A 25082-nucleotide genomic window follows, 5' to 3' on the forward strand; every position below is an offset into this window, starting at 1 on the left:
AGTACTGTATTTGGCTAAGTCATTAAACTGTTTAGATTCCTTCTACTTCCACCTGATGCTGTGACCTACACCCTTCAGAAGCTCCTCTGAGGTCTTCCTCCAGACACAGCTTCTTGGAACACTGTTGATGTTTCATAAGGTGGTTGTGTTTTATAACTGTGATGATAACCCAAGATGGTACAGTACTGTGTATCATAATGGTTGAGGATCTAAGGTGGTCCAGTGACGTGACACCAAACATACAGTAGGTTGTTGTGTTGGTGCCACAATTACTGACCAGTGCCGACACGAGAACACACTACCACCGCGCCGGGGAGAGTGAGCTTCAGGTGTGGTCAGGTCAAATGTGCATTGGCCATGTGACCTTAATCTGACCTTGCATGATTTAGACCCAAATGATACTTTTGAAACTTTGCATCATCATATTGTTATACAGCCTAAGTTTACAAACATTAATATAAAAAATGAGAAACTTTTGTCTTAATTTCCACTTTAACTGAAGGTTTTGACTATAGGTTGATAAAAGTTGCTTATAGTAACAACAAAGCTTTTATAAATTTTATATTATTGTTTTATTTTATTCATTAGTCATTGTCATTCATTTTATTGATTTCATTCATTTATTTTATTCATAACTGAAAACAAATCAGTAGTGCCAAAACTCTCCACAATACAAGACAACATTTAGTGAGTGACAGTCAATGAAGCGTGTTAAGGTTATCAATGGTGCTGTCGGTCAGCCAACAACACCCAGGGTCAGGAGGCTGAGGGCCAGGTCAGGTCATTGTGAGAGTAGACCAATAGGAAGAGGAGGCATTAACTGTGATGTTACTGAGGCTGTTACAAGCACCTGGGCTTTCTTAGCAGGTCAGGTCAATGTGTGACCAGGAAGGTCAGGGATCAGCTCAACCATGATGTCACAATGTGGTCAGTGTGACCGTGTAAAGAAGAAAGTCTGAAGCTTCAAAGCTGAAGTCTGTGCCATATCTCTGGCTTCAAAGACAATACAATGTTTTGAATCTTCAGCCCCATGTCTACTACCTACACCTTGTCCCTCCCTCACTATATAACCTTAGTTGTTGTCTTAGAAAACTATGTTAAGTGTAATTATGTAAATGTATTCACTTGTTTATTTTATTAATATTGAAAATATCTTTGTATTTGTTGTGTTTATTCAAGGATCAAAATATTTAGTACAATAATTACTGAACTGCTCATAGCTGTCAACCTTCCATCAGTACAGTGTAAAGTTTATAATAGTACAGCAGTGTTTATGATATACAGTATTAGTCTTTACAGAACAGTTTTGGACATTAATTTCTTGAACACATTTATCAGTCTTGGTATTGTTACTCGGTGTTGGTGGTACAATACAGCGGTAAGGTGTGTACCACTGTTAGGGGTTCGAGTCTTGCTTGGCCCGGAGCACACATGAGAAGGGAGTCATACAGTGTGACCGTCACTACCAAACATGACGGGTTTACTCCGTCCCCCTGTCCCGACACCGGACAATAAAGGTCATAACAAAGTAACAAAAAACCAGACCAATCACCCTAATGGCTAGTGAGTTGAAAAGTGATCAAATGATAAATTAAATTGAAGAAAACTAATCAGTTTCGTGTAGAGTTAATGTCTCGGGGAGGTCGGTCATATTGATAATTGTAATAGAATAAGTTTACGTTTTACGGTAACACCACCATTACAATAATCAGTCTTGGCTTAATATTTTTGACAGTTTTATAATATTTTGGAAATAATGTCAGTATTTTGTCTATTTCTGGTCCTAGGTGTCAGTTGTACACTTTTGGGATACTGTTTGTGGACCAGAAATGTGTTGAATGTTTTAGGGTTTTTTGCTTCTCTGTCATTTATTAATTTGTGCCAATGACTCTCTTCAACCCGTGCAGGAACCCATTAAGACCTTCCTGCGTAGAATAAACAAAGATTTGGAGGAGTTTGAGAAGAAGGAGAAAGAGGAAGAGGAGAAGAAAAAGGCAGAAGAGAAGAGACTACAAGAAGAGAAGGAGAAGGAAGAAAAGGAGAAGAAGAAGAAGGAGGAGGCGGAGGAGAGGAAGAGGAAGAGAGAGGCGGGTGAGGAAGTCTCCGAGTCGGAGGACGAAGAGAAGAAGGAGGAAGAGGAGAAGGAGGAAAAAATGGAAACGGAAAAGGTAAAAGTGATAAGACGAAGATAAGAAAGATGATAAGGACAGTAAAGTAGAGAAAGATGAAGAAAAGGAAGATACTGAAGTTGACAGTAAAAAAGACAAGGAAAAGAAAGATGACAAGAAGGTAAAAGAAAGTGAGGAAAATAATGAGAGTAAAGAAGAGAAGGGGAAAGAGACGGATAAAGGTGGTAAGAAGGACGACAAGGGGACTGTGGTGGACGACGATGATAAAGAGAATAAGGGCAAAGTGGGTGGTACAGATAGTGTGGTGGACGTGGAGAAGGACAACAAGAAGAAGAAAGAGGAGGATATGACCCACTTGGGGAAGTAAGTATTGAGATGCCACAACTACCTCTTTAATTAATGTGATTTGAGTCTTATTTGGAGGAGGAGGTAGTTAGGTAAAGAAGTGTGTTAGAGTAGTTGTGTTCTGTCCTCCTGGCTTGGTTTAAGTGAGAGGGAAATGCCTGCCTTTTGAGATGATGTTATGCCGTAGGTACTGTTGAGTGAGGTGTAGTGTGTCCACTGCCAGGGTCTTGGTAGAAAGACTGAAGGTTTCATTTTGTTGTTTACAGTTAATAGGCTCACTTTATACAGTTATAAACACATCTTATGTATTGTTAACCTACCTTATCAGTCGACTGGTAGGAAATCCTGTAGTCTTGCTTAAATTATAGAGTAATGATATATGAGCTTCACCTCAGAGATTAGCTTCATGTGAGTTGACTTGATTGTGTCTACCATAAAGTACTGTAGCCAACATAGGCTTTTAGGAGGCCCATAGTATTGCCTCCATCCTCCCCTTAAAGAATAGCCCTTGGCTCAGTGTTTCATACATAAGTCTGACCTGTTAACTCTCCCCCTCTCCTCTTCCCTTCCTCCCCCTTCCCCTGCCCCCTTTTGTTGTTCTTAGCAGCCACTACCTTCACAGCTGTCAGTTGGTTGCTACCGGCTGACTGAATCATATTGCAACATCATTCTCTTTTACACAATGAAATTTTTTCAGCTGAAAATATTATTTGTATTTATTTATTTATTCTTAGAAAAATGCAGATACCCTGTACAGTATATATACATTGAAAACAATAGTTAGGAGTTTGGTGATGTGGGCACGGCAGCTCTCCACGGTGCACGGCCTCTAGCTGCCTCTCCCCACCTTCAGAGATACCAGTACAGTGTGTTGAGGTTAGGCTAGGTCAGGTGTTTGTTATTGACCCCAGGAACAATTTCACAGAGAGGTCAAGCCTAACAGTTTCAGTGACGTGATCTTTAGAGAATGTTGAGAACCATCTTAGCCACTTACTGAGGATATAACAAGCCATCTTACACATCACTAGGTTCAGTATTTTACAAAGGAAATCTCACCAATTATCGGGTTATTTAGTCAGATTACAGGCGACCATGAGAGTAAAGTTATAATTTGAGGAGTCTTGGTGACCTTCTATATGTCAGTCAGTTAATGTATTAAATATTGATGGAAAAAGTTTGTTCTTCCCTTGACTAAAAAAAGGTTTTATGTTTTATGATAATTTAAATCTGGTTAATAACTATTGGTACAATTATTAGATTTTACTCAGTAGTGTTTCTCTCTTTATTCTTGTGGGGAGATATTGTACAGTATTTAACAGCAGCTGAGACACTGAGGTGATTTGGTAGTACAGTCCAGGAGAGAGATTGAGGTTCCAGAGAAGTTTTTAATAATGATTTATACCTTGATGACATAATGTTGGATCTTACAGATGTTGAGTAGTTGACAGACTGAGATTTGGAGGAGGATGTTGTAGCAGTCAGGTCAGGAAGACAGGCTTTGACAACCAACTGTTTTGTGTTAACTGTGTCGTCAGTTTAGTTAATTTTGTCAACTTGTTACCCATATATTGGTTAACACAGGAGGTGAAGCTGTCTTGTCTAAACTGTTTGAAGTACAGTAAAACTCTCCTGCTGTGGAATAATATAATGTACCTTGCTTATTGATTATTCAGAAATATGTCTCTTTATATAATTGTCTGTTACTTCACACTCAAGTAATGTGGTAAAAACTGCTCGTATAAAGTTAAGAGTTTGTGTGTGTGTGTCTGAGAGTACAGCACAGTATAGTATAGTACAGTACAGTAGAGTGTATAATTTGCTAGTTATCCTTCTCTTTAACACAAACATCAGTAAGTTGTACAACACTTTTTAAATAAGACTTTCCATCAATGTAATCACAGCAGGAGCCAATCTTGTCTAGGCCAACTAAAATTGTGTGTTTAACTGATGAACGACTTACAGTACAAATTTCCTCCGTTTCAGGTGGGAGCCGTATTACCGCAGTGCGTTGGGTAAGTTCATGTTGGACTTGGGTCTCAACCAGGCTCAGGAATTTCTCCAGTGTGATTTGTTACGTATGCAGAAGAGGAAGCTAGACAAGATGAAGACTACTCCGTCCAGAGAAGGCATTGTGAGTATATGTACAGTACCAGTGTTGATCTCTGGTCACACTAATACGTATGTGCTACAACTCGTGGCTAGAGAAGGAATTGTTTACAACTTATTATGATTGAATTCTCGTATTAATAGTTGGTTAGACCTCTGATAGTGTCTTAAATATGATGGAAAGTTTCCTCATGTTGGCTGTCATCTGTGTAGTTAAGACTGTATGTGTGACTGTCATCAGTAACTAATGTATTATTCTCTACTTGCAAGTTCACAACCTGTTAAATTTCACTGTTGTGTATGAGTGACTGAATAACCCTCACTTATTGCAGCTGTCTGTGAGGATGTTAGAAAAACAGTTAGAGTTCACCCGGATTAAGAATTCCCACCTCAGTGTGCCGCTCAAGATTTGCAAATTCTGCAACTTCAAGACGGAGAGTGAGTTGGTGATGGACCGGCATCTGGAGTCTCCTCATATGGTCAATTATACTTATAAGTGTAACTTCTGCGACTTTGAAACCCGCGGACCTCAGGCGAGTTAATGTTACACTGTTGGGTGTTGCTAACTCTTGCCTGTGTGCATGAAAATATTTGTGACCAGTTTATTTAGCACCATGAGCCAAAGTACAGAACCACACAAGAAGACAGTTTGTTTCAGTTACTGGTTCTGTTAAAACTTGTTGCCTGAACCTGAGAAATATTCAGTTTTGTTTGTCTGTTGCTGCATTAGCTGTGTAAAGTGTTTTAAGTCACCTTTATACTGTGTACAGTTTGGAGATGCTTTACTATATAAACATGGATTTGGTTCAGATTTCATACAAAGTCACTAATGTACTGTACATCCTGATTAAGGATTTGGGTTCACAATTTAAAAATTTGAGCAATTAGTGTTTTAATAAATGACCTTCAAAATAATTAAAGTTATATAGAATATTTAAAAAGTCAGTTGTGCTGTGAATGAATGTTTTAATATTTTAGATTTACCTTTTGAAAACTATTGTACAATTTATGGATATCATACCAGAGTGTATTGTTTTAACATTATTTTATCCTTGTCATTGTTCAGGTAATCTTATTCCACATGGAAGCAGAACACAATATCCGGGGACGGCTGGAGCGCGCCCCGGCATTTTTCCAGTGCTCCCTTTGTCCATATGAAGATAACAACAAATCTAAAATGACCAGGCATTCATTTTCCTGCAGCAAAAAGTACAAGCCAGAAAAGAATTGTGAACTAATAGACTGGGAACCACCGGCCAAGATTCCCAAGGTATTACATGTATGTCTCACCATTTACTGTTTGTTAATGGTTAAAACTACTGTACTGTACTGTACTGTATAGTATAGTTGTAATATTTTCATCTACTTTTGGAGTTGAAGTTATCCACGAGTGTACCGTATACCCCTTCTGACCTTGTACACTTATTGTATACTATACAGATATGTACTCAGGTACACATTGTACAGTACTGATAAGTTAATGCACAATAATGTCAGCTTACATTATTATGCCAAGAGGTGAGGGATGCCATAGGTGATTTAACTAAAGTTTTTCACAGTGTTGTGGTAGGTGGAGCATAGTGCAGTACATATTTCTTTATTTATTGTCATAGTGAGGTCTTAGGGCAACTTATTTTGTCATACTTACTGTACAGGTTGGGGATTTGTTCACAAAATATGTTATCAGATTTGAAGCATATTACTATATTTATTAAGTAAGTAATATTATAAAGAACTACTGTAATAATAATAAACGGTTTATTGAAAAAGATTGCAGCCCGAAGGCTGAAAATATACATTGAACATAAATGACTTATTACATACATTGGTGGTTTAACAAAAGCCTTCATTAGAGAAAGGTGAAGGAACATATACAGTGAACATATAGATTAATGTTTACACACGTAGATCATGTGAGCTGAGGTGTTGAACAGCAGACACGTAGTGTAGTAACTCCCTCACAGATGGCGTTATGAGGGGCATCACGTGGAGTACTAGTTCCCTCACAGGTGGTGTTATGAGGGGCTTGACGTGGTGTAGTAATTCCCTCACAGATGGTGTTACACACCAACTGATGTTGTCCTGCTGTTTTGATCCTGTATTGTTATATGTTGACCCAAATATTGTATTCCTGTGTAAGGGAAGGATGTGGGAGATGTTTCAAGTTATTAAGACAACACCTTTGACTTGTTTGTTTCAGAGACACAACTTAAGGAATACAATATATAACAAAACTAAAATGTGTATTTTTTCATAGATTCATCGTGGTCGGCCAAACACTTTAGGTAAAGCTTTTGAACCTGTGAAGATGCCCAATCTATTACCGAAAAGCTTAGCAGGGATGAATATCAGTATACAGTCTGCAGTCGCATCAAATCTCCTGACAACGGCGAACGCGGCATCGATAGCAGCGGGACGAGGGCGTGGCCGACCTGTGGGCTCATACAAGAACGTTGGGACCATAGCAAACCAAGTCCGAGGAACCAACACAGGTACGTTAGCCAGCCACAGCACCATAACTACACATCTTTGTCTGAGTCTCTCTTACTGGTTACCAACAGTAAGAAACTTGTGGGTAAAAAACTTAATGACAGTAGATAATTTTTTGACATCAGGTGAAAGCTCGAAGAGACTGTAGCTATGTGAAGTTAATGGAACTTTGAGGTAGAGGAAGACCAGCGTGTGTGTAGAGGAGGTGGAGGGATGTGTAGGGGCTGTGGCACTTGATAAAAAAGCTACAGGGTGTACATAAGTTATCTGACGTTTGAACCTTTTGTTGCTTGACATTGTTTGAGGTTCATAAGTTGTAAAATAGGTTGGGTAACTTATGGGACACCCTGTATTGTGTAAAGTTGTTTACCAGTGTTGCATACAAGAGCATTTAGTGGAGCTCTTTACAGTATAGTATAGGAGTTGTCTTATATGAAAAGCTCATGTACAGTAGCAAGTGTTTACAAGAGGTATTGAGGGTTTTAAGAGATAAAAGGTATGTCAAGATTACACTAGGTAGACGTCCTTTAAGAAGAGTTAAACTGAAGATATACTAACCCTGGGTGTATGGCCGAGGGTTGCCTCCGAGCTGAATAAAATCATCTGCCGTGAACCAAACATTGTTAAAAGAGAAGACCTGTAGTGAAGGGGTTAATAAACTATAGCAGGGACTGTGGTCAGGGTGTGATTAATATACAGTACATATTTTTCTCTCTTTATCCATATTTTTCTGTCTAAATAAGGTGCTTCAGTTACAATGTGTGAAAACTGACAATGGGTGATGATGTAAAGAGAGTAGATAATAATGTATTGTTCTTCATCCCTCTACTATAAAGAATTATTGTATTATTATCTCTGACTGTGTGGGTTAACATAAGGCTTCTCTGGTACAGGTAACACGGGGTCGTTGTTGTACACGACTCGCGGCACGACGACTACGACCACAGGGAACTTGGTGCAGCAAGTATCAGGAAACGCACAACAGTTCACACTTGGCAACCAAATGTTCCATGTAAGTGAGGCATTACTGTACTGTACTGTGTTGGTGTACACGTAGAGGAATGTTGGTAGTGACGCCTGTACCTGGCCAGCGTAGACTTGTAAGCTGCTCTGGTACAAACAAGGTCTTTGAATGGCTCTCCAGTCCAGTAGTCATGTGTAGGTGTTTGGTCTTCTCAGGGCTGATAATTGTGTATATTTTAAACTGTTTATATTAGTTAGGCAAATGCTGAAACTGTTTACATCAGTCTTGAAATAAAGTATTTTAGTCAGAATACTGTACTGTGTGTAAACAAAGTTGACCACGTGTTGTGTTAAGAGTCGGTCACTTGTCGGGTGGCAGCGAGCGAGAAAACCGCTCTTAACTAACACATCATTTGTTGGTCCTCTGTTTCCTGGCATGAGTTAGGTCTTGCGAGATATATGGTTGGCAAAACAGAACTGACCAACTTAAGAGCATTACATTGTATTCATCAACTAACAATCTGATCTCTTGGCTTCAATGTTGTTTAGTTCACTTGAATACAGAGCATTACTCTCCTAATATTTATGTCAGATTAGTCTTAGTAATGCTGTGGTCTTGGTGTGTTACTGTTGACCAGCTTCATGAATCATGCTCACACTTCACTAATTAACTGGATGGAGATTATAGAGGCGGGATTTACTCATTTAGTTCCCCTGCAAATGTTAATATTTATCACAACATAAAGGTCATTAAACTAGAATGTATTTGGCATCTAAAAATGTGAGTTACCTGTCTCAGTAAACATAAATCTTGTTTGCTCAATATTTGTCATTTAGAAATATAAAATTAAAGAATGTTTTTAGTAAGATGTTTTATGGGGTTACACTTAAGCTGTTTGTAACCAGTTATTACTTCATTAAAATAACCACAACACTTCAGATATCAACCACAGAGGGACTTACAATGTGTTTATTACAGTACTTGTATCATTTGTCACTGGTGTGTTCTCTCATCATAAATTATTGTGATGATTTAGTTCAATATTCTTCTCAGTTTCTGTAAATCAGCTGAGTCAACCTTCCTCTGCCTGCCTGTGTACTGTACCCTGTAGCTCTCAAGGCCGAGGGAGTGTTGTGTTCACCCCGGTTACCTCAGTCTCCATCCATCTATTCCTCTCTTTTTCTAACTTATTCTCACCCTAATGACTATAAATAACCTTTTGGAAATCACATATTTTCTGAGTTTCAGTAGATGAGCCTCCAGAAGGTAGAGTCCTTTGGGGGTGTCATTAATTTGCATCGTCTATATTGTTGGTGCTTATTGCTTTTCTTTTAACTTGTTCCTTCGAGTCCTTCCTAAATTTACAGTTCCTTAAAGGTTTTTAAATTTAGGTCACAACTTGTTACTATCACAGTACATTAGTTGTTTTTTTCTGACATGAAACCCAACATACAGTACTACAGTGACCCAACATAGTAACCAGGACTGTCTCAGGTACCCCTTCAAGATGTAGCTCACAGTGATGTGTGTGTAAAATGTTACAGGAAATTTAGGACACAAATGTTAAAGATTTTAGATTTTTTCCTGCATGGTTAACAGAAGATGTTGATGATCTGTCTGCCTGGCTTTTAGATCACCATACCATACTTTTTAGGGGTTATAATTTATATTATAGTGTACTTACATTCAGCAGTTGTTTGTGTGTTGTGTTGTGGAAGAAGCATGTGTTGCATGGAGCTTGGTGTGTTGGTTATACAATATACTAAAAACAAATCAACTTGGCAGCTATCCCCCCCACCCCCCAGAGCGTGATTGAAAATGAATGATTGGTCGGCGGCGATCGGGGTGGAGAGTTAAAAAGTCATAATTATTGGTCAACAGTCCAACTCCCAGATGACACTGAACGTCACTCATCACTTTACAACTCTTATTATTTGTCTCTAATATTTTAAGATACTGTATTACTACACTAATTTACACCACCTCATTTTTGGACATTATTACACATGATATCAGTTGGTTTGTGAGAATATGTAGAATGATAACAAAATTTGATTGAAAAATGAAGAACCATTGAGTGACCTAAAGACAAAAATCACTTTAACCAATGAGGGCAGGGGGCAGGTCATAGCTGCTGAGTTAATATAATAGTTAGGGACAAGTTTATTATTACTGTGTCATCAGTTACCAAATATATTATATACTTTATTCAATCATTCCTGAGAAATAATCAAGATAAACAAACATCTCTGCTGTAGTCTCTCCTCTTGCTTCATTATGGTATATTTATTTTGTTATTTTTGTCAATCATATAATTTCTTTTGAGTTTTGAAGGATGAGTTGTCTAAGTTTATGTTATCACTTATGATTTGGAGCATGTATGACTTGGCAACACTGTATTGATTCATAATTTTAGCTTCATCATCACACTGCCTTGTTTATCATTGGATTAACTTCACACGATAATTAAGGAATGTTAATATCGGTCATTTTTACTCTTGTCGTGACTACCGTATCTGACCCGACGAGACGAACCAAACTCTCGTTAGTTAACGTATTGCCCGGTCCCTTGGAGGTGGTCGTAGTAATTGTCTTGTAGCTTCTGACTATTGATCCACAAGTGATGTATGGACAAGCTGATCTAAGTCGCCAACAGCCACATCAGTTCTTCCGCTAAGGTAGACAAAGAAACTTACGAAAGAAAATATGATAATTAAATTTCCCTCAATAATTGTATGTTGTATATTTGAGATAAGATATATAACTTATTGTGAAGAGGAACAAGTTGAAGTTATATACAATTGTGTGATGTCTTTATGTATAGATAAATCAAGGTGTTTGATGTTATCTGTGAGTCACTTAAATACTGTAAGACTGTCATGTATGTTTGATGGTCTGAGACACACACACCATCTGGCTGCTTGTATTGACATAGTTTACTTACATTTGATCATCATTATTGACCCAGCTTAAGAGATACTAAGGACTCGGGTGTACGGGCTCTTGAGGAATGTAATTATTCGTACCTGGAAGACTGATGGGCTGCCCACGACCAGTAAAGATTTCCTCCAAATGTGCGCCTCTGGTCTTGTACGCCGACACACCCAGTTGTTGTTTTGCGAGGGTTAATATCTTGCTCTGATGTAAAGGTTTTTGATCTGGTATAGAGATAAAAGAAAAGGTTTTTGATCTGGTATAGATTAAAGAAAATCCCTCAATAGTAATCAATTGCAGATATTTGAAAGTTCTTTAATTTTTGTGTGAAGGTTATCAGTAAGAGTTGTTGTTGTAATGACACAGATTCATATGCTACATCTGTGACCTCAGCACAAGAGCTTCAGTTGGCCATTCATGTTTCTTTCATTACTTTTATTAAGTCATAAATTCTTGAATTGTCAAAATTTTGTTATAAGTTTAGAGGCCACATCACTTTGCTGAAACTCAATGAGCATCTCTGAACCGTAGATAGTGCTTCAGTAAGGCTCATTATCTCTCTCTCGGATGATGAGGCTTAGGGAACATGCATAAATTACGTCATTTGAGTTTATTTATGTTTTGATTTCGAGTATTTTTCATGCCTTGTAGTTTGCTTGTCATGATAGTGACAGGTTTTCCTACGATCATTACAGATAGAGCTGTGTCATGGCTGGCCAGTTTATCTTTGGGGAAATATTGTGAAGTATAAAGTAGACATAACCAGTACAGTCATGGGGCTGCAGGGCGGCATAAGACGTAATTCGTGTATTTCCCCGCTGGTTGGGAAGCATTATCGTGTGTGTTGTTGGCAACCCACAGCTTGTCAATGGCCACCTGGTGCCAATGTCGGGTGCCGCCGGCTCAGTCAGCAGTGTTTCCGTATCTTCACAGTCGGCAGCGAGAGTGCCACGCATCTTACCGTCCTCGTCATCCTCTTCTGTCAGCCTCATTCCTGGACTGGGAGCATCATCGTCTATCACTATACAGGTAAGTGTTGGGTCGTGACTTCTACCATCTATAACTCACAGCTCAGTTATAGGGCACTGTCTCAGCTGCCTGAGTTATAGATCACTGCCACATCAGCCACACAGGTCAGTGGTACAAGTCTCAGTTAACCATTTTCTATTCTCTGTTGATCGGTGTACATCTTACACCCATAGCTTACGGAGGCCGGTGTTCAAACATTATTCCCCCGAGTTACCGTAGTCGATTGTTTCTCCAGTCAAGGTGTAGATGAGCTCACTAACCATGTGTACCGGAGTGTGTGGTCCCTGGTCAGTTAGTATTAGCATTACAAGGAGAATTTTCAGGAACTTGTGAAGATTAGGAACCCCAGCTTATTTTACCTGATGATCAAACACCCTAACACTACCCCCCCCCCCCCAATTAGTGTAAGGGTGTTTAATCATTAGGTTAGATAAGCTGAGGTTCCTAATTTTCCCTGAGAGCTCAGTTTTAGAGGCCTACATTATCAGGTCTGCCGTACTGGTGTGGTTATAGGACACTGCTTCAGAGATGAGTTATAGAACCAAATCTTAATTGGTGTATCACTTACAAGTCTTTGAAACAAGACATCTCTATAGTTCACTCTAGTGTAACTGTTCTTCACCATAAAGGTTGGTATATGATGTCTCTTGTGTACAAACATAGTGAACAGGTTTGTGTGTAGGAGACATATGTGTTGACTGTCTGATAATGGTGTAACATAACTCACAGTACAGTATCTGAACAATGTGATTAATGTCACTAAAGTATTGTTGAATGTTTAGTCCTCCAGGTGGTTGGTAAGTAAAGATGAAAGTCCCAGAAGACGGTCTGTATTAAGGATGATGGGGAGTAGTTAATGCAGTAATATCTCCGTTAGCCTCAAACTCTCCTGTAGCCGGAATTTAAAATTTCTCGGAAAATCGTTCCCAAAGCCGGAAAATTTCGGCTTTGGGAACGATTTTCCGAGGGGCGCATTTTCTGGAAATTTAAGATAAAATTTTTGTTACTCGGAAAATTCCAGGGATGGGGGATTTGTTTTCTGGTTTTGAGAGTCGTCCCGTTACCCGGAAATCTCTCGTTCCCGGAAGTGCTCTGCACCAATTGTTCGGGCTAACGGAGATATCACTGTAGTAGATTTTGAGAGGTCAGGTCGGGTGACTTGATTGTGTACAGGATTGGCTTTTCTCTCACTGATAATTTAACTTATCAACCAAACAATGACCTTTTTTAGCAACGTTAACAGCTGATATAGTTGTTCAGACTGAGGTGGTTGGTTTATTGGGTTATATTTCTATGGTTTGACTTCCCTCCCTCCCCCTTAAGCAACTCTTGTATTGTCTTAACTAGTATGAACCTGGACACTGGCAGTTGATGATGTCTTGAGGTGTGACAGTCTGTGATACACTCCCAAGCTTCACGTTATCCTGCCAACATCTGTTAACTTTTATATCTTGTCTGGTTAATTTATTATTTTTATCTATTCACTGAGGTATAATTTACCCCTCCCTCCCCCTCCCTCCACCACTGAAGGTACAGAACACCAGGTTACACCGGGTGAAGGTCAGAGGTCAAACTGTTGTCTGGGTCATAATCCATATACGTACAGTATTGAAGCAGATATTTGGGTGAAACGTGACTCAGTATTAACCTAACACACATTACACCACATGAAACAGTCTGTCCATGTTGAGGGTTGTAACTGGAGGTCATAGGTCAAGTAAGGCATTAAGGGTCACTGTACTGTAGGTCTGTAACCGCCACGCCTTGTACATTGGCAACCCTGAGCCTGGCCGCACTGTTTGTAAACTTTATGGTCAACCGACTCTCACACCCTCTCTCAATACATCCTCACTTGCCCTATGACCTCCTCCTACAGGTCCCCAGCCGTTACCAACACCTCTTCCCTCCCTGACCAGATATCCCTCCTCCTAGAGACAGGCCTGGCACTAAGGACCTGACACACTTTGCCATAAACAGATAAATTGTACCGGGAATTTTCCCCCCACACACTCATCATGCTGTCACTTTATGTAACTTGCTGACAAAACCCATGACCCTTCAGGCTTTTAGGCCCTTAATGTGCGAGTCATAAAGGCAAGCATGGACTACGCATGCTTCCCAGATGGGCGCTGTAAACGTTTCTGTGCTTCACCTTGCACAGGATGTAAGGGGGTGCCCAATAAACTAGCCCCCCTCGTGGGCAATCTAAAAAGAAAATCTGTAACCTTTGTTTAGTTTACACCTGCGTGAAGCTACACTTTTGCTGTGTTTTATTTCCCCGCCTTTCTCTGGTCATCGTGGTTTGGTCAGTCAGTAGGATATTTTGTGTGTAATTTGTTTTCGGTTTATATTACAGTTGTGGTCAGTATCTGGTGTAGCGTCTCTTAAGAGGATATAAGGTTAGGACGTGGTGTTGTCTTGTTCCTGGAGCATGATAGTCAAGTCTTGCTGGTGTACCTTCTTGTGGTCATTACATACAGGGTGGTCGCTGGTCTCCTGGTCACTCCAAAAAATTTACACACACTACCTTACAGACTTTCATGGTAAACACATGAACTTTTGTATTACAACAACAACAGCATTCTCCTCACGTGTTGATATGTGAGTCTCCTACAGACCTGACACATCACCAACTGTGAACAATGTTCTGTGGTAACACGAACATTCATGTGATTACTATAAGGTGTCATGTATACATTTTTTTAGACTGTGGGTGAGTGAAATGATAAATATATTTACTTTAATCTCCAGTCCAGGCGGAGACGTCATAATTGTTGTCTCTCCCCAGAGTGTACAAAGCAAGGTAGGGAATACCAAATCTCCGCAGCAGCCGAGTATCTCCATCACGCCGCTGCCACGGGGCGGCCAGCAGCAGACACAAACTATCAGCAAGGGGGCCACACCAACACGTGATTCCAGTGGGAAACCGTCCTTTGTTATATGTGAAATTTGCGACGGTTACATAAAGGTGAGTATTTTGACTTTATTATTGTTCAGAGTAAAATTTTGGGTCATTAAGATTAGCCCCTCCAAGTTTAATGCATCTGACGGTTAAACACCTTAACACTACCTGGGGATAAGGTTAACATTGAGGTGTTAAATTATCAGGTAAACTAAGCTTGAGGGCTTATCTTCCCATGATCAAATTGTGTAATGCAGTTTAAAAATGTATTGACAATTAGCTTCTTGTTATTTTTAGTTCAGTACTGTACTATCAAGTCTCCTGTAATACTGTATCACATTGCTTCAGCAGGGGTGACTAAAGCTACCGTTTTCTCACCTGTGTGTGTGTGTGTGCGTCCACTTGAGAACAAGGTTGGTTGTGCAGGTGGCCAATAAAGAGTGTTTCAGACCTCATGATGACTGTCCCTTACCTGAGTTAGCTAAACATTGTGGGTCGTCTTACAGGATCTGGAACAGCTGAGGAACCATATGAACCTAATCCATAAAGTGAAAATCCACCCGAAGATGATCTACAACCGCCCACCGCTCAACTGCCAGAAGTGCCAACACCGCTTCTTCACAGACCAGGTACAGTACAGTGCAGTCGCTGGCATTAGTGTCTTGAGGGCCAGATGTTGGGGTGAACAAAGGTTATGTTATTTGGGGGAATGTTGACTACTGTAATCTTTACATTTCATGGCTGGGAACTTGAAAAATAATCATGATATAACATGAAGAGGATTGTGGGTTGTGGTGGTGATGAATCGTTCTCTCTCTCTACAGGGTCTGGAACGGCACCTCCTAGGCACACACGGGCTAGTTACTTCGTCCATGCAGGAGGCAGCCAACAAGGGCAAGGACGCTGGCCGGTGTCCTATCTGTGGCAAGGTAGGTGATGGTTGTTTTGTATCCCCTCATCACAACCTGTTGTTGCTTGTTAATACAGTTTGTGGTTGTAGTTTTTGTTATATTTTACAACTTCACATTATAATGGTGGTGTGACTCAACAGGTGTTCCAGTGGAAGCTCCTCAATCATGTGAGCAGAGACCACAAGATGACGCTCAAGCCCGCTCACCTGTCTTACAAATGCACTGTGTGCACCGCCACCTTCAACATGTACAGGCTCTTTGAGAATCATGTTTACTCAGCACATTCTGTTGTCAACAAAAATAAAGGGGATAGTGGCAAGAAGCAAGGCTCTGGAGGTATGTTGGATACTTTAAGTGTGCAGTACACTGAGAGAACATAGAGTAGAGCAGTGAACACAGCAGTAACTCTTGATGGAGTTTGCTTCATTCAGTTAGTGATACAATACTGTACAGTAATTTGAAATTTTGGAAATAAAGGCTTTGGTATTTTTAGGTAGTGTGAATTGCTTTTTATACTTACTGTTTACAATAAGGGCCTACATAAAGTGGAAAATGTTGTGGCTGTTCCCTTGCACATGTAAGGTTTTAGCTTAATGAGTTGTTGTACTTAGTTGTTCTCTTGAAGGGGAGATGGAAGTACAGTAGTGTGTTTGTGTGACACCTTTAAATAGACTGCTGTACCGTACTACTCAAATAAGGAACAGACTTAGCAGCTAGAGGAGGGAGCGCTTGGTGTTGACTGTTGCAGTCCATCTCTCAGCAGCTCTGGTTATGTAAGGTCTCCAAACACCAAACTGGAACATCAAAACTGTTTTTTCTGCAGGTTCTGGGTCCTCGGACTCGCCTCTTAAGATTAATGATGAGATCACCATCATTCCCCAGCCAGCAGTCAAAAGTCAAAAGTCGGATAAATCCATTTCTTCGGGGAAGAAGTCGGACGGCACGGTGAGTGTAAAGCTTGGGTCGCGTTTACCATGACAGGTGAGCCTCCTGGTACAAGGTCATAACGTAAAGTTGTGATCTAGTACTTTGGTTTTGCAATTAGATTGTTAATAAAACTACCATGGCCCTTGTATCCTAAATTGACTTAATCTTCATATCAAAATTTGACCTTAGTATAATATAAAACTCTACACACCTGTACAATGGTTTTTATCTCCAATTTTGTAATGAATTTTATTTAAAGAAATTATGAGTGGGAATGTTTCTTCAGTACAAATACAGTATACAGTATTCAGCCTTCAACAGTGGCAGAATTGTTAGATCGAACCAAAAGTTCTCCTCAAATTGGACTTGAACATTATTAGTTAATGTCATGAGTGATTTTGCTGTTGGTTGTGTTGATACACACAACAGCTGGAGGAACATTAGTATGTATATTACTGTACAGCTTTGATAGAGGTGGTCACTCATCACTAACTCTGCCTCAAGTTGTCAAACTTTTGGATCGTTAGGTTAAAGTATAAAGGATGTTAGCCTTTCATTACTATATTGCACTTTGCTTTCACATTAAGTAGTCACAAATATTGGCCCTCACTTTGGTGCGGGGAATGTTCAGTACCGTAATGCAAATAACAAGTGCCACAATTGGTATTAGTTTGTGTATAATGATGTAGCAGTCATGAGGTAACAGTAGCAGTGAGCATGATAGGTGTTCCTTCTTGTCTTGTACTGTATAATAAACATGTAGTTTGTACAGTACAGTAGTTAGTATTTGTATCTAGTTTTTACTAATTTATGGCGATACATTCTCTATACATGTCTAGTTTTTTGAGGCATATTCTCAACATTTACTCTCTCCATATCTCATTGTGTACAGTACATTCTATTTTACTAACTTAACTACTGTCTTAGTCATACTGTACATAATATAAGCAAGTAACTGATGATGTTTTGTGACTAACTTACACATAGAAGGTAACTAAGGCCTCCAACATGACAGTGACTGTCCCAACTCTCACACTATACCACTTTTTTGTATCTGTATTTATTCAAGTCATGTGATGTTTTAACAAAGTTTGCTGGCATTTAGTAAGATGTTTGACTATTTATAGTGTTTTGTGCTGTACCTTGACTAGATACTTGTGCTTTTACTCTGTTATCCATAATATGTGCACTTTTGTATCCATACAGTGTTTACCGTGCATGTCCTAAGTACAAAAGTGTCTTACTATGTTGTTGTTGATGTAAAGCGTATTAAATTATACAAATGTGCATGTGGGCGATTGTCATTTTGTTTTGACCACATTTGTCTCTGGAATATTTCCTGTGAGTCTAGCACATGTCTCACATTTCAGACAAATAGTTATAAGTAATTGATGAACTGTTCTGTGTCTTCCTTAGAATCTCTACCTTACAAAAATAGTATAAGGCAGTGTAGTGGCGAGTAGACAAGAGTTAACAAAATAGGAAAGGAATTTAGGAGTGAAGGAAAGATAGTTAACTATGTATGTATCAGGAAGTGTCTCTTGAAGGTAAGTCACAAGAAATGTTTAATATGAGGGGAAGGAGAATAAGAGCTTAATGAAACACATCAAGTACAGATCTGGGATGTGTATGGTCACTGACACTACTTTTAAATAAATTGCTGTCATGAAAAGGGAAGATGTTTACAATGAGAGCAGAATTATGTAAGCTGTATGAGGGGAGTTAATAGAGTAAAGCAAAACCTTAACCATGGACTGTAACTGGTAACTACTTGGATTCTTTAGTGAAATATTTGACAAGGTAGTGCATCATGAACCAAAATATTTATGTAAGATTATTTTACTATACAGGTTCCAGGTTTTAGCTCAAAGTAGCAAGTTAAAATCAAGGACTACAGGTTCCACAGTGTCATAAAGGGGGTGGATAGATATGATGGTGTGGTAAGGAGGACTGGCTGGAATGTTTGTGAGAAGGAGTACATATTGAGGGGAGGCATTATGTTGAATGGTGGATAGTGTAACAGGTGTCATAATGGTAACAAGATTGCCAAACCATGATGTGTATTTGCTGGACTGTGATCTGGTAGGGGTTGGTGGGGAGAGGTCACCATTATTGTCATTGGAGTGTTCACAGCTGTTGGTGATGGTCATAAATGCACTGAGAGTTAGCCAAGGTGTAGGAGAAGGATGCTATGAATAAACATTTAGAGACGTGTGTATTTTATCATTGGTTTGGGTGTAGCTAAACATACTGGCCTGGAGGTTGTCATCAGAAAGAGTTATAATGGTTAGTAGTAATAATAGTAACAAATAAAATTACAATAGGTATCGGTGAGAGGACAGTAAAGAGTGCACAGGTGCAGTAGTTAGAGGAAGGTTATGGTGAAGGTGGAACAATACTTAAGGAAAGAACAGTTGAGTTGACAAGACAAAGAGACATGTAGTGATAGGGCAGCCTGGAGACTGATTTCTGTTGTGGTCACTTTCTCAGGGAAGGATTGAGGTGTTATGTGTTCTTCCCATTGCATTTACATTGTGCATCTGTTTGAATTCATCCTAATGTAAGTCTTCTTTATTCATCAGTACTGACTTGGCAGTAAAGGTGGTGATCTGAGAGTACAGACCTTAGTCACCCACTTCATCCAACTTGGATTTTATTCCTAACATGGATGAAATGTGGTTTTTTATTTGTGTGATTTAATTCTGCAGTGTGGAAGAAGTACTCTGTACATATGGATGATGAGCGAGTCCAGATTAATCCTTGGTGTGAGAGCACGTCATTATATTCTCCTTTTGAGGTGGTGGATGATTTGAATTAAACAAAGATGATGATGGCTTGATGTCCTTGGAATACTTAAGATGATAAATGGCACTTATTAGAGATGATAATTTTACAGCCTCTCCGTGCTGTGTTTGTCTCTTTCAGCCTCTCCCATTAGGTTCTTAACTAAGGTCATTTCTCTTAGACTATGCCTGGCTCTCCTTCCCTCCACATGCATCTCTTGACACAACTGTTCTCCACATGCCTGAACCATCTTGTACCTCTACACAAAACCTCTCCATAATTCCCAGTCTTGCTCTTACCTCTGAACAGGGTCTGCTATCTCTCAGCATCACATTATATATCCACCTTACCATTGTCATTTCAGCTCACACAAGCATATGTATGTACTGAAAATGTCATCCTCTTTAACATGAATGTGTGTAGAGGAACTGATAAACAACAGTGGTACAGTCGTGTGATTTTGGAGGAATAATAACTAGTGTATTTCAGGATGAGAGTACTGTATAGGGTGAGGTGGGGAAGGAAGAATTGTATATGATGGTAAGTAAGAGTCTAGTTGTGCTTTAGTGAGTCAAGATATAAAGTTGGTGGTAAGAAAGATGAAGCCATTGCAGGTTAGTATGTTACATTATGTAGATGTAGAACTAATTTTTGGGTAAGTTCATTATTATTTTAGTCATGATTTTAGGTTAAGTGATGCATCAAGTAGAATTAAAGCTTTATTTTGTTTTATTTATTTATTTATTTATTTTTTACAGCCAACTGTTAGCAAGGAGATTACCATTACCAAAGTGGGGTCACGACCAACACGAAGAAGTGGCAGCAGTGTGGAGGTGATTAGCTTGGACGAATCTCCAACCAAGAAAGCTGGGTCAGACTCCAAGAAACGCTCAAACAAGGATAATGTAGGAAATGGCTCAAAGAAAGCACGAACCAGTAGCTAATGATGTGATGTGCGACTGTTAATGCTCCTAGAATAATTGATCAGTGGACAAAAGATGACAGTGGGAAACAGTTGGTATGGAAGTCAACAAGTGGGAATCTACCCGAGGAAAAGTTTATAACTCTGGGACTTTTATACCTTGAGCAGTGAGTTTGGAATGGTATGAGATTTTTGCACTACTCCAACCAAGTATATATACGGTATATATATATATATATATATATATATATATATATATATATATATATATATATATATATATATATATATATATATATATATATATATATATATATATATATATATATTTATTTATATTTATATTTATATATATATTTATATATATATTTATAAAGTGCTGATGTGTGCATACAGGTAATGGCAAAATAAGGATACTGAAGAAAAGGCTGAGTCAGCTAACTGATCTTTGAATCAAAGTGTGCGTAAAAGTTGCACATTTGTACTTGGTGGTTATGACAGTAACAGTGGTCGGTCAGGCTGAGACATACACAAACAATCTTGAAGATTTTATCATACACAGATTTCAAAAGTGACTGGTGACATTGGATATATGTGGTGCTGCATCCTGTCCTGTTCATACATTTGTACCAAGTTTATGTTGATGGAACAATGCAGGACAGGTTGTACATTATCACTATTATTTAACATTTACAGGGTCCACATGTTTGGCATTAGACATGTGTCGGTGCCGGATCAAATGACCCTTGCCAGTTTGAGTAAACATGAAGGTGTAGTTCACAGTTGATAATTTCGTCCTAATGCCATAAAATAAGTCCAGTCATGGAGTACTGCATTAGCTCTTTCTTTAATTTGGAAAATCAAATAGTGTTTTGTAAGTGAGAGAAGAGTAGGCATTAGCTCTTGAGTATGTACCTCATTATTTGACCAAAGTTATACTGCACAAACTTCTCGGTTATGTTACTCTTCACGAAGATCATTGTTTTATTTTTTGTTTTTTGTAGTAAAAAACATCAGTTGTATTCATTCCGTGTGTGGGTTTGCCTGTGGGAGTTGTTCCCTTTTGTCATCAGTGTTTCTTCATTTCTTTGAACCAGTTTAATTATGATTTTTGTTTCACATTGTGATAGGTCTCAACTCAGGACTGCAAGACAAAACAGAGAAAGTGAGGGTTCAGATTCATAAATTTTGTGATGATCCACCATAAGTGGAAGGTACATAGTGGTTTTGTTGTACAGAAGGAATGAGACATGGATCTGAACCTTAAACTTCTCTCAACAAAGGATAATAAATTTTTGGTGATGTATAAAAACAATAAATATTAATTCTCGACTGTTACAACAAGAACACTGTAACACTCCTGCTTAATGCTCAATATTATCATTTACATTTTTTATGAGACTAAAATTCTAAAGCCTTGTTTCACTGGACACAGTGATAGCTAAGCTGGGCAGGGCTTTTAGAATGTAGTTTTATTTACTCTTGCAAAGAATAAATCATCCCCTGGTGCCTGTCAGATTTAGCTCTGAAAATCTACCTTCAAACTGCATTGGAAGTAACCAAGTAATGCTGCAGAACCTGTTCCATGTCATAAACCCTAACACTGCTTCTTTGCCACATTGCACCAATTACTTTTTGGTGGCAGGGTATGTTTATACTTGACCACTTACCTGACCCCACAAACCACCACTACTACCAACCCCTCCATGTCATAGGTTATGTTTTCAAATCAGGTGTTGGTAGGAGTAGGACACATACCTCACGTTGCCTCTAATTTTGAAAAGTGTCGCAACGCCGAGGTCCCACTACATCATGCCTTACCAACAACACCTGGGTACATAAATGCCACCATAGAACGAGAAGCATTTTATTTTTTGATTCTGTGTAAGATAAATTAAGATTTGTACAGTGATATGGTCCTCCTTAGTTCACCTAAGATGATTAGTGGAGGATTTAAGAATCTTGGTACTGTATGGAGTCTACTGTGCCTACATTTTGCGTGGTGATGAATCATTTTGACCCAGCACTGGATCTTCGTTGAAATTCCTATTGTCACAACTGACGGATTGTGATTATGAAAAGACGACCTCTGGCCCGTTTATTATTATTTACACAAATATTACCTGGTTCTTTTACTAAACAATTATAACACTAATTATATAATTAGTTCATAAAAGTATTGATCTCTGTGATTTTAAAACAGGCCATAGGAATCATTTCAAATCTATTTATTCAAAATATTTGGGGAAATAATGAAGAGCTGTTTGTTGGTGAAAGATGTTAATCAGGCCACCGGGCTGTGTTGATGAGGTGGACTCGTGTGGCGGTCACTCTGTGTGCTTCTTACATTTTGACGGCCTCATTGTCAAAAAGTAACTGTAGACATTGTAATTTGAATGATGTGAGAATTTTGAGAGCCACAGAGTGTAGAAAGTATTGTGAATGTTTGACAACCCGCAGTATGCCTCCTGAAGACGAGCCTGGGCCCAGTGCATCACTCGTACCCTGGGTGGTGTAACCTTTTGTGCATACCCAAGGATACCTCTTAACACCACTCTCGGAAGCCCTGGATGTCTCATATTTTGGATGTTACACAGAAATAACTTAGCTGTTAGCCACTAGATGTGTACATTTTCCCAACTAGTGACGTGTTGATGGTGGTGTGGCACAGTATAAGAAGCTGTACATTATGACTCATTATGCTCCATAAGACTTAGGTTTAATTACTTCAGTTTCTGTACACAATGCATTGAATGTAAAATGCTAGTAGCTAGTATTTTATTTAATTTTTCTTTATGGAAGTGTTAAATGTTGTAGCTATGTACACTTTTTTTAGGTGTAATACACCAATAAAAATATTATTTAGAAGTATTTGTCTGTCAAGTGAACATTTAAATATAAAGATTTATGTGACAAATGTTGACACCAGGACAAGAAGAGTACAGTGTGGTGTGAGGAACAGTTAACTAGCATGAGTAAGTAACTTGTGTATATAGACTACAATGATAATGTGGCCTTAATATGCAGTATTGTGAAGCCTTAGATGAGGAACTTTGTTGTGGAAAAGTTTGAAGAGTTTCTTCTATTTGAGAAATTGTGTTTTGAGCAGATGTAGACAAGAAGAAATATTGGTTAATTGAGGCAAGTATGGAAGACTTGACAGTTTCTGTGAGTACGGTGTGTGTATGTGAAGACACTTACAGTATGAGAGGTAAACTAAATGTGAGAGTACTTAAGACTCATGCACAAAATGGAAGGATGTACAGTAGTGTTATGTAAGCAGAATCGAGATAATGTCATACAAACTGGAGAATGTGTTTGTGGAATATACAAAAGTAGGAAGACGTGTACAGTAGTCCCTCGCCAACCACGGTTTAGCTTGGACTCATTTTCTCTCCTTCCAATGTATTCATCCGCACAACGTCCAGCCTCCCACCACGCTCTGTGTTGTTATCTTGTACCGCACAGACGTATTTTATTGCTCCTTACGTTGGATATTTATTATGTATTTTTTTCATTAATAACATTGATTTTGCCTTTAATTATGGCCCTTAAGTGTGCATTGAATTTTAGTGATTAAGGTGAGAAGAAAGTGAATAGGACAAGGAACTTAACTCTAGAAAAAAAAGTTGAAGTGCTCGATAGACTAGCGCGTGGCAAGAGCGTAGAGTCAGTGGGACGCTCAACGGGCGTAAACCAATCCTCAATTTGTATGATTAAGAAAAGTGAGGCTACGACAAGGGCCAACGGTACACGGAAAATGTCACCCTCTTCCTCCACATCATCCTCATCGTCCTCAATGATGGTAAATATCCCTCATACTGTTAAATTTCTATGACACTATTTTTAATGTATTTGACTCAAATTTAATTAAATATACAATGCAGATATTGTTTTGTGAAACAACAGTGAACTTAGGTGGCCGTAGAACCTAACCCCTTATTTCCCATAAGCCTTTAATCTTACCAACTGTGGATTTACCAACCACAGGGTTTTCCAGGAACGTAACCCACGTGGTTGGCGAGGGAATACTGTACTGTACCAGAAAATACTTGAAGGCAAGACATCTCATCAACTTACATAAAAACAAATGTACAAAACCAGGCATCAAGGTGGATGGTTAAGGACCATATTCACAGTCGTTATACATGATAGTGAGCCCGGCCATCAGGCACCATACGCATGTGTAGGACAAGGTCATTCAAGGACTTGCTTCGGGCACTACGAAGGGTCGGGATCCTGATAAACTGGGCAGGGCTACCAACATTTCCAATCGGCCGAATGGCCCACTGTTACCGCAACCTAGGCGTCGAGTACCCCAATCATATTTCCCTCAAATACACACACAAAATTTAACCAAAACTTTGGAAAAAAAAACACATGACCAAAGAAACCTAAAAGTATTAAGAGGATATCTATGGGATACTGCATAGAAACTATTATTCTCTGGTGTTAGTGAGGTTTGTTTTGAAGGTTATATTTCACCAAGTGTTGGCCACACTGAGATGGCCGACGGATGGCGTACGGCGAGTCATCTGACAACAGCACGAAGCGAGAAGACGAGGGAAATATGAATAGCCATGAATGGTGCGTACTGTTGTACTTTAAACAGCTCAGGGAAGGGCGAAGTTATGCTAGA

The 25082-nt window shown here is 39.1% G+C and overlaps 1 protein-coding gene across 1 annotated transcript in view; it reads left to right on the plus strand.

Moving 5' to 3' along the window:
- LOC121869030 (MOG interacting and ectopic P-granules protein 1-like) overlaps window positions 1-23311 on the plus strand; it is a 46919-nt gene extending 23608 nt beyond the window's left edge. The window contains 14 exon segments of the mRNA XM_042370108.1: window positions 1908-2184; window positions 2186-2492; window positions 4458-4605; window positions 4913-5113; window positions 5647-5859; window positions 6838-7072; window positions 7964-8082; window positions 11830-11997; window positions 14786-14965; window positions 15406-15528; window positions 15724-15828; window positions 15951-16146; window positions 16634-16755; window positions 20280-23311. Of these exon segments, the coding sequence (XP_042226042.1) occupies window positions 1908-2184; window positions 2186-2492; window positions 4458-4605; window positions 4913-5113; window positions 5647-5859; window positions 6838-7072; window positions 7964-8082; window positions 11830-11997; window positions 14786-14965; window positions 15406-15528; window positions 15724-15828; window positions 15951-16146; window positions 16634-16755; window positions 20280-20465 (2580 nt within the window). The 3' untranslated portion in view covers window positions 20466-23311.
- The last annotated feature ends 1771 nt before the right edge of the window (window positions 23312-25082 follow it).

Source organism: Homarus americanus, unplaced genomic scaffold (genome assembly GCF_018991925.1).
Source record: "Homarus americanus isolate GMGI-L3 unplaced genomic scaffold, GMGI_Hamer_2.0 scaffold24694, whole genome shotgun sequence".
Lineage (NCBI taxonomy): Eukaryota > Metazoa > Arthropoda > Malacostraca > Decapoda > Nephropidae > Homarus > Homarus americanus.